Source organism: Equus asinus, chromosome 7, assembly GCF_041296235.1.
Source record: "Equus asinus isolate D_3611 breed Donkey chromosome 7, EquAss-T2T_v2, whole genome shotgun sequence".
NCBI classification, from domain to species: domain Eukaryota; kingdom Metazoa; phylum Chordata; class Mammalia; order Perissodactyla; family Equidae; genus Equus; species Equus asinus.
The window spans coordinates 26277989-26290496 of record NC_091796.1 but is presented as its reverse complement, the minus strand read 5'-3'; the positions used below and the strand labels follow the sequence as shown (position 1 = coordinate 26290496).

Genomic DNA, 12508 nt, shown 5'->3' with positions numbered 1-12508 from the left:
CTTTATTTTGCTTCCACATGCCAAAATTCTCATGACATTCTTCTCACAGATTAAAATTTTAATTAGTTAATAAGTATCTTTTGTTATATTTTAGTGATTGATTTAATCTGAATTTCTTCCCTGTGGATTACAAATTGTACAATGTAACTTGGTGACATTTTAGTGAAGATCATCATGGTAGGCTAGTATAACATTTATTGTGAGCAGGGTTGTAATGCTACTATTAGTCTCTAATAAATCTTACCAATTCTTATGAGTAACACACTGAAAATATTTTTCTAAACATTTCCAATTAGGTATAGTATAATAAATGTTTCCTTCTCTACTAGGTAATTTTGAAACTAAAAAGCAAGTTAAATAGAATTTTTAATACAGCAATATATTTTCTTACTTCTTATCAATATTTCTGCTACTTTAGTCTGTTACTACTATTACAGCCTCTAGCCTCAATAATTTAATTGTTAATTAAATTATTAATTAATTTAATTAATGGCAAAGGAAAACTTTTTTGGGGGAGAAGGGTGTGGTAAAGCTTTTAGAATTACTCTATGTTCAAATTATTTTCCAGTAGTTACACTTAAATTTCAAGAAGTAAAATTAAATGTGAAATTACTTTTTCCTGAGTTTCTTCTGCTTAGCTGGAGCCACTAGAGAAAATGTTATTTTTGCATTTTTAGGAGGGATCTTTCAAAGCATGTTGATATTGCTTTGATGGTCATTGTTTACCATATAACTCTGAAAAGCGGAGAATTTCTAAAATATTTAGCTGAGATAAAAAACCAATGCGATTTCACATATTCAAGAAGAATTAAGAAAGCATTCCTTTGCCAGGCAGTTTTGTTGCATATCTGTAGACACTATAACCAGAATACTTTGTCGTCTAACGATGCTACCTTGAACGCTATTTTGAAGATGTAGGAGAATTGTAACAGGATTGCCATCTTCCTGCTTCTGGCCAAGTAATCTCTGAAGAAGTGGCCATTAGTACACTGGGCGAGTCTGCCAAAAGTTAATTACAATAAACTAAAACAATCCATTCTCAGCAAATATGAAGCACCTACTATATACCATTAGGTGCTAAGGATTAGTGGATTAAAAAGCACACATTTTCTGCCCTCGTGGAACTTACAGTCTACTCTGAGAGAGAGAAGGAGAGAAGGAGTGTGTGAGAGAAAACATAACATTAAGTATACCAATGGATTTGGGGATAAGGGAAAACCTGTCTGAGAAAGTAACAAGTGTAAGAAATATACAGCAGGTGAAAGAACATGCTATATAGGAAAGAACATGTAAAAAGCCCTAAGATGGAAAAACAGTCAGTAAATCCTAGAAAAGAAAAGGCAATTGGTGTGGCTACAGAATGTACTATCCTAAGGCCAACGGAAGGCTTTTGAGTAAGCAAGAGAAGCAATCTGGTTTAGATGACTTGAAGGTGCTTGCTAGGTGAGCAATTAGGGGTGGGAGTGATGAGACTGGAGGAGAAACCAAACAACAGGTTTTCAGTCTAGGTGTGGGATAAGATGGTTTGAGCTAGAGTGCCTGGCAGTGGGGACAGAGAAAAGAGGACAGATTGCATTTACATTTTGGATACAGAACTGTAATGGATAGAATGAGGATGGACGTAAGGGTGAGGGAAAGAAAATGTTGAAGATTCTCATGTGATGGGCATGAGTAACTTGAAGGATGGAGACCCTACTTACTGAGATGGAAGAGACTAAAAGAAAAGGTTTATGAAGACAGGTAAGAGTTCACCTGGGAGACGGGGCATGTGAGAGGTGTGAGTGGTGATGTTAACATTAAGGCAGCTGAGAGCATGGACCTGGAGCTCAGAATTTGGGCTGGAGTTATCAATTTGGGAAGTACTGGCACATGGATGACATGTAGAGTCATAGAAAGAGATGAAAATGCCTAAGGTAAGAGTCTAAGTTAAAAGAGAGGACAGCCTTAGGATCAAGACTAAGAAAACAGTCTAAAAAAAGCAAAAATGGTGGGAAGAAAGCCAGGAGTGTGCTGTCACAGAAGCTAAGAGAAGCGGGTGGGGACAAAGCTCTCTGCCTCAGCTCGGAGGCCAAGCAAAGACGGTGGCTTGGTTTGTCAAGCTGTGCCCTCCTCTCTCCTACAGAATGCACAGCAATGATTCTTGAGGAGAAAAAAGAAAACTCCAAACCTGAAAACAGACTAAGTTTGAAGAGTGATTCTCAAAACATTTAACTGTGTATTGTTTTTGTTTCCCAACTTTTCTGATCTGAATTTACGTGCCCTATTTTGAGTTACTATACAGCCCTGAGCACTAAAGAAGTAAATCTTAGGAGTGGACACCACATTATAGACATGGAATAAGCCTGATGACAGGATCAAGTAGTGAATGTGTAATTCAAAAGGAAACCATAATGGTTTAAGTGGGATAATACATTTTATTTCATGCCACAGAAGTGGCACAGAAATCAATAAAGCACATAGCCACAACAGAATTATTAAGACAGTATCATATGCATGAAAAATTATTACTATGGCTTCAAATATTTATTCATTACAGATTTAGTGAGTGGGATATACTATGACAAGACTGTTCTGGCAATTTTTAAAAACTCTTTTGAGGAAACTCATTAGAACATTGTCTTAGATTTAGACTGAAGATGCAGTCCTTTCAAAGGAATAAAATGGCACCAGATGTGATTTAAAGATGGGCACCTGAGCTAACATCTGTTGCCAATCTTTTTTTTCTCTTCTTCTCCCCAAAGCCCCCCAGCACATAGTTGTATATTCTAGTTGTAGGTCCTTCCAGTTGTGCTCTGTGCGACGCCAACTCAGCACGGCTTGATGAGCAGTGCCAGGTTCGCACCTAGGATCCGAACCCCTCAGGAGCACGGCTAATTTAACTAGTTGTAACACTGATTTTCATATATAAATCTGCTCCTGCCAAACCACCCTATTTACTGTCCCTGGAATACATCATGTGCTCGCCCACCTGTGAACTTCTGCACTTGACGTTTCTATATCTTCTCTCCTAATCAAACAGCACCTAACCTTTACGTTCCTCAAATCCTGCTTGTTTGAGGCCACTTCAGATCCCACTGTCAGAAAAGATCTCTTTTTACAAATCACTAATTTTCTATTTAACTAACAGTTTAAGGCAACGATTTTTACCAATGGCTCTGTCTTTACCAGGAACCCCTCTTGCTACCCAACAGCAGTCACTGAGTAAACACTGGTTAATTTCATTACTTGGGACAGGAACTCCCACTGGTGTGGCAGAGACCATTAGTTGTCCCCATAACTGTCTCCCCTTCACACCCAGTAAGAGAATTCTTAGCAGACCACACGGCCACTCAGCTAAAGACTCTATTTCCAGCCTCCCAAGTAGGCGGGACAGTCCCAGGACTAAGTTTTGGCCAAAGGGATGAGTGAAGCCCTTAAAATGGGAGTGTATCTCCCACCCCTGTCCCTTCCACCCTCCTGCAGGCTGGAATGCAGAACTTGTGGCGAGCCATTCCAAACTTTTTGGATGAGAGCAAGACATTGTGGGTCTTACACAAGCACAAGAGAGGACTCCTGGTCTTAAAAATTCTACAGGGCAGAGCTGCCATTCCAGCTCAGACTTTTGGGGGGCCGGGGGAGGGACCTCTTTTACAGCAGTTGTACATAATATTCTAACTAAATCAGATACATGTAAATCAGATACATCTATTTTTGTCTTTTGGAGAGAGTGTCCATAATTTTCAATAGATCCTAGAAGAGTTCTGACTCCCCCAAAAGGTCAGGAACCATTGACCTTGGCAAAGTATTCACTAGTCAAGGACTTCAGTGCTAACATGCTTAATTTTATAAGAAGAGAACAACACACTGGTTTTAAATCAATATGTGCTAGAAAATAATTTTTAAACATCGGTGTTCTTTCTCAGCTTTCTAGCATGAGGGAGCAACAAAACTGAGGCTCTGAGTTAAGAGTAACTCAAATTAAGTGATGCCACTGAAACAGAATCGGTGCAACACCAAACCTTCCCTTGATTTCTCCAGTCTCAGGCCCAATTAAAACAATATTATGAGCTGTATTTTTGACATCAGAAAAAATGTAAATTAAATATAGTCACTTAAAAATAAAGGAAAATAAGTATTTTCTTTTCATAGATTTCTCATAAAACTTATTTACCACTCCGCCCTGAAACCCAAGAAAGCAGAACTTAAATTGCACATAAAGATCTAGACAATCAAAGCATTTGACTTCATGCAGTTACTAGCAATCAATGAAAATTCTCAAATGCGTACATGAAATTCGAAATTTGATTTCTAAAGAAGTCAACTCTAAGGTTGGTAACTCGAGAGCTGATCTCAATGCTTCTGAGGGTAAGAGGGAGAAGCTACCAGGTCTGAAAGGCTTACAGCTTCATGAGGTATGACTCAGAGAAAGATGGGACAAAACCACTATGTTATATTTAAGGAAGAACAAACGTCAAAGCCCTGCAATTAAGTTCAAATAATTAAATGTAAAACAAGTCTAGGGAGATGTGTGTTCATGTGAAAAAGACCTGGGAATTTTACACAAGCCAAGATCTGCCTGCTTTCAAAGATCTGTGTAGTTTGTCTTAGGACAAATTAATAGAATATAATTTATAACTATTATGTAATTTATACTTTATATAGTTTTAATTTATAAAGGCCAAAATTATAAAGTACAATTGAAATATTACATCCAATTCTGGAATATCAAATTTCATGATGAGTGGTAACAAACACAGATCATCCAGTAAGATAATTAGAAGACTGAAAAATCTAAAAATCATCTGTTTCAGGGATGGTTGAAGTAACTAGGCTATTTAAGCTGAAGAAAAAAGATTAAGGGGAGTCACGACGGATGTTTTGAAAAACCTGAAGGGCTCTTATAAGCAGCAAAGTTTATACATTTATGTGTTGCTCTCAAGGAGAGCCAGACCAATATACGAAAGTTTTTGACAGGACGACTGAACACATGACAATCTTTCTAACGATGAAACAGCAAGAACTCTACTTCCTCCTGAAGTGGGAAGTACCCAGAAGCTCTCTCGCAGGGATGCCGTAAAAAGAATTCTTACATTGGGAAGAAATGTGCAGTAGAATGACTGAGCTTTCCGTCAACAGCAGTAACTCATGTTAGACTAAGGTAAAGTTCGGTCTTAAGGAATAAGCATATATTTTTCTCTGGGAACTGAATTACATTTTAAACATTTTGCATAACCAACAGCTATTTGAGATTGTGAAGTGAGCCTGTGATTGCTTCATTCAGGCATTTTTGCCTTGGTTTGTCCTTCTATACAACATAGTTCTGTCGAAAGAAAACTTTCAACTGCAGGCACTAAATTACATTCCGCCATGTGTCACTGTGTATACAGGGTATTAGCCACTTGCAAATGAACATGGCATAACGGTGACCAGAAATCTCCCTTTTATGCAAATCATGCCCACGTTCTGAGGTCTGTCCTGAATAGAAGAGTGCCCCGGACACTGTCCCACTGGGGAGGAGGAGAGGCCTTAATGCCAGAGCCCATGTCCCTAACCACTGTATTTCTTCTCTGCTGTTCAGAAAAAGTGGACAGGGCCTGGCAGAAGTTGGAGGCCAAATTGTGGTGTACATCTGGGCAACAGCCCTGGGATGAGGTGAAAGACAGGAGACTGTCAGACAGCGGACAGGCTTGCAAGGGGGCAGCATATCGAAAACACTATAAAGATTTCCTGTCCTCAGAATATTTCCTCACCCATCTACCTGGGACTACTGGGGTCTGACATTTCCTTATAAATGTGTCATAAAGGCTTTTCAGCCCTGAGGAGGGCTTTGTACTGAAAAAAATTCCCTTTGGGGGGTTAATCACTTAAATCTTAGCTGAGTACTGAACAACCTCCTGAGGCAGAGGAAGGACCCGGAGTGCGTAAGGGCGGAGGGGTTCCAGGAAAGGTGCTGAAAGAGGAAATGGAAAAAAACGAAAGAAATGGTACACCGACTCGGAAACTGAGTGCAGATTGAACCCTGCCAGGAATCGGAGAAGGGGCTCAGGAATGGCACGCTGCTTTGGCGACACGGTGCCTTCATCTTTGCCCTCTCAACTCATTACTTCTGGTCCTCCCTACTTTGTCTTCCCAGTCCTTTTCCTTTTATCTTCCCAGTTGATTGTGTATTTCCCTCTCCTGTCTGCTCCTGTGAGGTGAGGGGTGTGACTCCACAGCAAAGTAGACAGTGGCCTTTGTCGCAAATGGCAAAATCCGCTGCAACTGGAATGAATAAGGATCAAGAATGGACAGGCGTGAGCTGCTACGAGATGTGTAACAAGGAATAAGATACAGTGTCTGCCCCTAGGAGGCTCCGAGTCTGGTAGGACAGAGAGGATGCATATGAAGGCACTCACAAAGAAAAACCAGGAGAAGCATAATGTGCTGCTCACTGTATGTGCCAATTTGGCCAGGCTATGGTGCCTGGCTGTTTGCTCAAATACTCCTCTAGACATTGCTGTGAAGGTATCTGTGAATGTGATTAATATTCATAATCAGTTGACTTCAAGGAAAGCAGATTATCCTCTATAGTGTGGGTGAGTCTCAATCAATCAGTTGAAGGCCTTAAGAGCACAGACTGAGGTTTCGTGAGGAAGAAGGAAGGCCATCTCAAGACTGCAGCATAAAAATCCTGCCTGAGTCTCCAGCCTGCCGGGCTACCCTATAGATGCAGGATTTAAGACTGCAACATCAGTACTTTCCCAAATTTCCAGCCTGCCCTACTTCAGACTTGCCAGGCCCTACAATCACCAAAGCCAATTCCCTAAAATAAACCTCAATCTCTCTCTCCCTATGTATCTGTATCTATATATATCTGTCTATATATATACACACACACACTATGCAGATGTATCCTACTGGTTCTGTTTCTCTGGAGAACTCTGAGTAACACGCTAGGAAATAAGGGCAAGATCAATTATTCTGTCCATTTAAGAGGTTCAATGATTAGCAGCAGCTCTCCCCGTTCCTTGCAACCAGACAAGTTCTGTCTCCAATTCCCAAGAGTATTCACTTACCTGATATTCACTTACTTTACATAAGTCAGTTGAACGTCACTGGCTTTAGTTTGATAAATTTAATAAATTCTTCTATATTATATACATAAGAGTTTCTCCTACTACTTTCGCTTGCTTTTCTATCCCTGATTCTTAGAAGCGTCTCTCCTGACTCAGTAAGAGTCTGATCAACATCATTACAAGAGTCTGTAAAATCTTTCTGTTATCAAGAAAAGGCTGTGTCAACCGAGATGCCACATTGTCTCCTATTCCTAATAACCAAAGTGTTCTCACTTAGAAATACCTTGTAGCTTGAAGCTTTTGTATGTTTCTTCACCTGAAAAGATCTATTTTAATTCTACGTGTTTGTTATTTTCTAGAAGGTGTTCGTGGAGTTTTCTCCCTTCTCCCTCTAAATCACTCAGCAGTGGAGACACGGCCTTCAAACGTCACACCGAGCTAACAGTACAGTGCTCGCATAAGTCATCTCTGACTTACAGAAAATGTGTGTTAAAAATGTCAACTGCAAAGTACCGAGTGGCAACACTACGCTGCCCCTCTATTTTAGTGCGTGATACACACTAAACGGTAGGTGCTGATTTTCTCTGATACTTGAGACTGATGGCTTGTTTCTTTCTTACGACTCCCACCATCATTATGTTTACTCTGCATTCATCCATGACATATTGCAACTTGCTGATTTTATAACTACTCTGCATGTAAATAAAATGAGTAAGAAACACAAAACTCCAATGGATAACTTCTACCTTTTCAGAAAATCAACCCTACTTAGCCAAATGCGCCTCTATCAAAACATGGGTGAAGTCTCACAGCTAGCTTTCGGGTACGCATGCAGAGCAAGAAAGAGAACTCAAAATTCATACATAATAGTAACCGTAGAGTCTATTTCAAATACAAATCAGACAGTGCACTCCCAACTATTATAAATTAAAAGATTCCCAGAGAGAGCCAAGTATAGAAAAGTTCTGTCAAGTTTACATGACAACGGTGTGGTTGAAAGCTTTTCTCTCTCCCACGAAACAAAATAGAAAGCACTTTACAAGACATTTGTTTGTGAGGAAACAAATCCCAGGCATTATTTTAAACAATTAGCATCATTTTGAATATAAATTTCCTCTTCAATCATTTAATGGCATGTGTCCCATTAAAACATGCACATATCAGTCATACACAGCATGCAGCATGCAGTAAATGGAGAGCAGAGGTTAATAACCTGGAAGCATAGGATCTGAGAATGTGAGAGCAAGTTAAAGACAAGAGCTCCTCTCCATTGTCACTGAGGGTCGAGAAGCACTGCCGCAGCGTAGAACAGTGAGAGTGGGGGAAACAGAGTTTGTCCAACACACACACATATCTCCGCAAGTGGCGGCAGGTGTAACTGAAAGAAAAAGGCAGAAGGAGAAAACAGAAAGACAGGAGTTTTCCTTTGAAAAAATAAATCATTCTTAACGTCCTCGAAGCTTTCTGCATATTTTCACTAGATGGTACCCAGGAAAAAACAACTGTTAAAAGAAAATACAAAAAAGATAAAAGAGAAAACAAACAACCCGATTAAAAAATGGGCAAAAGACCTGAACAGACACCTCTCCAAAGAAGATACACAGATGGCAAATAAGCATAGGAAAAGATGCTCCAGATCGTATGTCATTAAGGAAATGGAAATTAAAACAACAACGAGATACTACTACACACCTATTAGAATGGCCAAAATCCAGAATACTGACAACACCAAATGCTGGTGAGGATGTGGAGCAACAGGAACTCTCATTCACTGTTGGTGGGAACACAAAATGGTATAGCCATTTTAGAAGACAGTTTCAGTTTTCTTACAAAACAAAACGTACTCTTACCACATGATCTCGCAATCAAGGTCCTTGATATTTACCAGAATAAGCTGAAAATTTACGTCCACACAAAAACCTGCACATGGATGTTTACAGCAGCTTTTCTCATATAACTGCTAATACTTAGAAGCAACCAAAATGTCCTACGTAGGTGAAGGGATAAATAAACTGTGGTACATCCAGACAATGGAATATTATTCAGTGCTAAAAATAAATGAGCTATCAAGTCATGAAAAGACATGGCGGAATCTTAAATGCATATTACTAAGTGAAAGAAGCCAATCTGAAAAGGCTACACACTATATGATCCCAACTCTATGCCATTCTAGAATAGGCAAAACCATGGAGACAGTACAAAGATCAGTGGTTGCCAGGGGTTAGTGGGGGAGGGAGGGATGGACAGGCAGAGCACAGAGGATTTTTAGGGCAGTGAAACTGTTCTGTATGATACCGTTTGTCAAAACCCATAGAATGTACAATACCAAGAGTGAAACCTAATGTAAACTATGGTCTTTGGGTGATGATGCTGTGTCAAGGTAGGTTCATCAATTGTAACAAACGCATCACCTCTGGTGCAGGATGTTGATAGTGGGGAGGCCGTGTGTACTGAGGAGGCATGGGGTATATGGGAATTCTCTGTATTTTCTGTTTAATTTTGCTGTGAACCTAAAACTGCTCTTAAAGAGAAAGTCTTATACTTAAAAGAAAAAAAAAAGATACACTGTTGGGGAAAAGTCTCAAAATATGATGGTGTCATTGGTTAACCAAATGAAACTTGCCTTGGTAGAACAAAGTGACGTGAGACAGTTTCTCTTTATCGCATTACAAACAATTCCTGGAAGACAGGCAACAACACCACAGCAAGAGGGAAGATGCCATGGTGGAGGGAACAGCCATTAGGAATCGGAAAACTCTGAAATCTAGAGGTAGCCCAGCACTGGCAGCTTTCTAACAGTGGGGATTTGATCTCACGAAGCCTCAATTCCACAAATCGCAATACAGAAGTAAAAACTTTACTCCAAAATTCTGAAGCGATGTTACAAAAAAGTAAAATAATAAGAATTATTATTATTATCATTGTCAGAGCAATTTCATGTGTGCCGCATTTCAGACCATCTATGATTAAATCGATATTCTTATTGAGTTCTGGAAAGGACTCCAGGACTCAATCTACCAAAGGAAAGCAAAGACTTAAGAAAACATAAAAACTGTGTTCTATAAAAATGTGAACCACCACCTCCTTAAACAAGTGACCGCAGTTTATATGATCATCAGTAAAGCAGATATCATGTTTCTCCTGATACGATCACAGCAGAGCTTAAATTTAATCCTGAGCAATCATCAGACAAATCCAAACTGAGGGGCATTCTACAAAAAAACCTGTTCTGTATTCTTCCAATTTTGAAAGCCCGAGGGACTGCTCTGAATGAAAGGAGATGGGGGAGGACAATAAATGCAATATGTGATTCTGGGATCAGATCCCAGACTAGGGGTAGAAAAGGTATTTTTTTTTTTTCTAGAAAGGAAATTAGTGGGGCAAATGACAAACTCCGAGTGCCTGTAGATTAGACAACAGTATTTTCTCCATGTTAATTTCCTGATTTTGATAAATGCCCTTGTTTTTAAGAAATACACACTGAAGTTCTTGGTGGTAAAGATACATCATGTCTATAAACTTATTCTCAAATGTTTCAAAAAAACAGACGATGATACAGCAAATGTAAAATATTAACATTTTGGAAATCTAAGTGAAAGGTAAATGAGAAATCTTTATACTATTTTTGCAAGTCTGCAAGTTCAAGATAAAAGGTTCTAAAAAGTGAATATGATATTAAAACATCAAAAACTAATGTTTTTAATCTAAAAAATAAAAAAAGGACTAGTCTTTTTGATATGCTGAATAATATCCATTTTAAGATTATCAGATTCAAATCTGGAGCCCTAAAATGTCATTCTGACCTCTGTACTTAAAGCTGAGGACGTCAGAAAAACTAGAGCGTGGGAAGTAAGCAAATGTGGTCTGGAGCTATCCCATAAAAAACAGTCAATGTTACTTAAGAGCTACATTTTCATAAGAAACAAAATCTCTTCAGTGCCTTCTTATATGAAAATGTCCAGGATTATGCAATGTATAGTTCTGAAATGTTATTTGATATGGTTATGCTTGACCAAAGTACGAAAATGTTCTGTCCTAGAACAACACTGAAGTCTATGAAAGGCCTAAAAACCACAAGCAAAAGGGTGATGCTTAAAAAAGATCCCAGAGTCAGGCTTTCTAATAAAGTATTTCTCAGTACTGTGAGAATAAAATTACATTTTCATAGCAACTTTTCACTAACTTATTTTCTTAATTATTTCTATGCTTAAAAGAACTTTTTTTAAAAACTGAGCCTACCAGGGGCAGGTTAAACTTTACGGACTACCTACAATATTCTGTGTATCCCTTTCCAAGCCCCATTTTTCTTTTTTTTGGAAAAGCTGGTAGTAGTAATAGAAATATCAGTAGTAAATATAAATATCACAGTAGTAAATATAAAATATCAAGAAATTAAATTAATAATAAATGTTTAGGGTCTATATGAAGAAAATTACAAAAATTTACTATCGGGTATAAAAGAAACCTTGAATAAATCAAGAGACACCAGCATGTTTCTGGATGGGAAGAGAAAATACTATGAAGGAAGCCACTATCCTCCACAGATTCAAAATCTCAATAGGAGTATTTGATTTTGACAATGTAGCTCTCTTATAGTGGTTCCTAAATTTCTTTTATTTAAGTGTCTATTTTCAGTCAATAAAAGATATGGATCCCATTAAAGAAAAATGTACCAAGTCATATGCACACAAAATTTTATACAAAGTTTCAAGATCTTCACAGGGCCCCTGAAGCCCATTTGTATTATCCCTTTGCCCCAGACTCATGAAGTGCGAGGATTGAGCTCCTGTGCAGAAGAAGAAATAGGTAAAAGAGCCAAGAAGACTTTGAAAAAGAAGAGTAATTAGAAGGAATTTAACCTTATGCTATTCAAATACATAAGGCTATAACAATAAAAGTGAGTATTACTGGAAGAATAATAGACATCTGAGTCAATATAATAGCAAAGAAAACCCAAAAATACAATCTAGTATGTGATAAAGCTTACATTTACATTTTGGAAGGGGGTGGGATTTTTCATACCTGTCTGTAGAAAAACCTGTAACATATCTGGGGGAAAAATCAGACATTTATCTTACACAGCAAATCAAACTAAATACCAAACCAACTAGAGCTGAATGTAAAAAAAAGGGTCCACCAAAGAACCAGGAGAATAAAAGAGGGAAGTGGGAGAGGTGGCCAGAAGAAAAAGGATTAGCCGATATGACTTCCTGAACATTTAAAATATCAAAAAACAGCATCAATAAAATTAAAAGGTGACATGTACATTTACAACATAAAATAGAACAGTTTCTCCTTGTGTCTGTAAAGAGCCTTTGAAATCAATAAGCGAAAGATGAAAAACACAACTGATAAATGAACAAAGTGCACACACTGGTAATTCATAACTATACAAGCAGTAAACAGTTTACTCTCACCAGTGATTAAAAAAAACAAAATTACAAGAATGAAATGCCAATTTTTGGCTATCAAAC

General features: G+C 38.4%; 1 protein-coding gene across 10 annotated transcripts in view; it reads right to left on the bottom strand.

Moving 5' to 3' along the window:
• Nucleotides 1–12508, bottom strand: part of DYM (dymeclin) — a 374085-nt gene that overhangs the window by 153157 nt on the left and 208420 nt on the right. For 5 of the 10 annotated variants that reach the window (XM_070513083.1, XM_070513086.1, XM_070513084.1 and 2 more), the window contains one exon: nt 8248–8412. The exons of the other annotated variants lie outside the window; for them this stretch is intronic. In XM_070513083.1, the coding sequence (XP_070369184.1) occupies nt 8248–8412 (165 nt within the window). The remainder of the gene's footprint in view (nt 1–8247; nt 8413–12508) is intronic. 10 annotated transcript variants of the gene reach the window in all.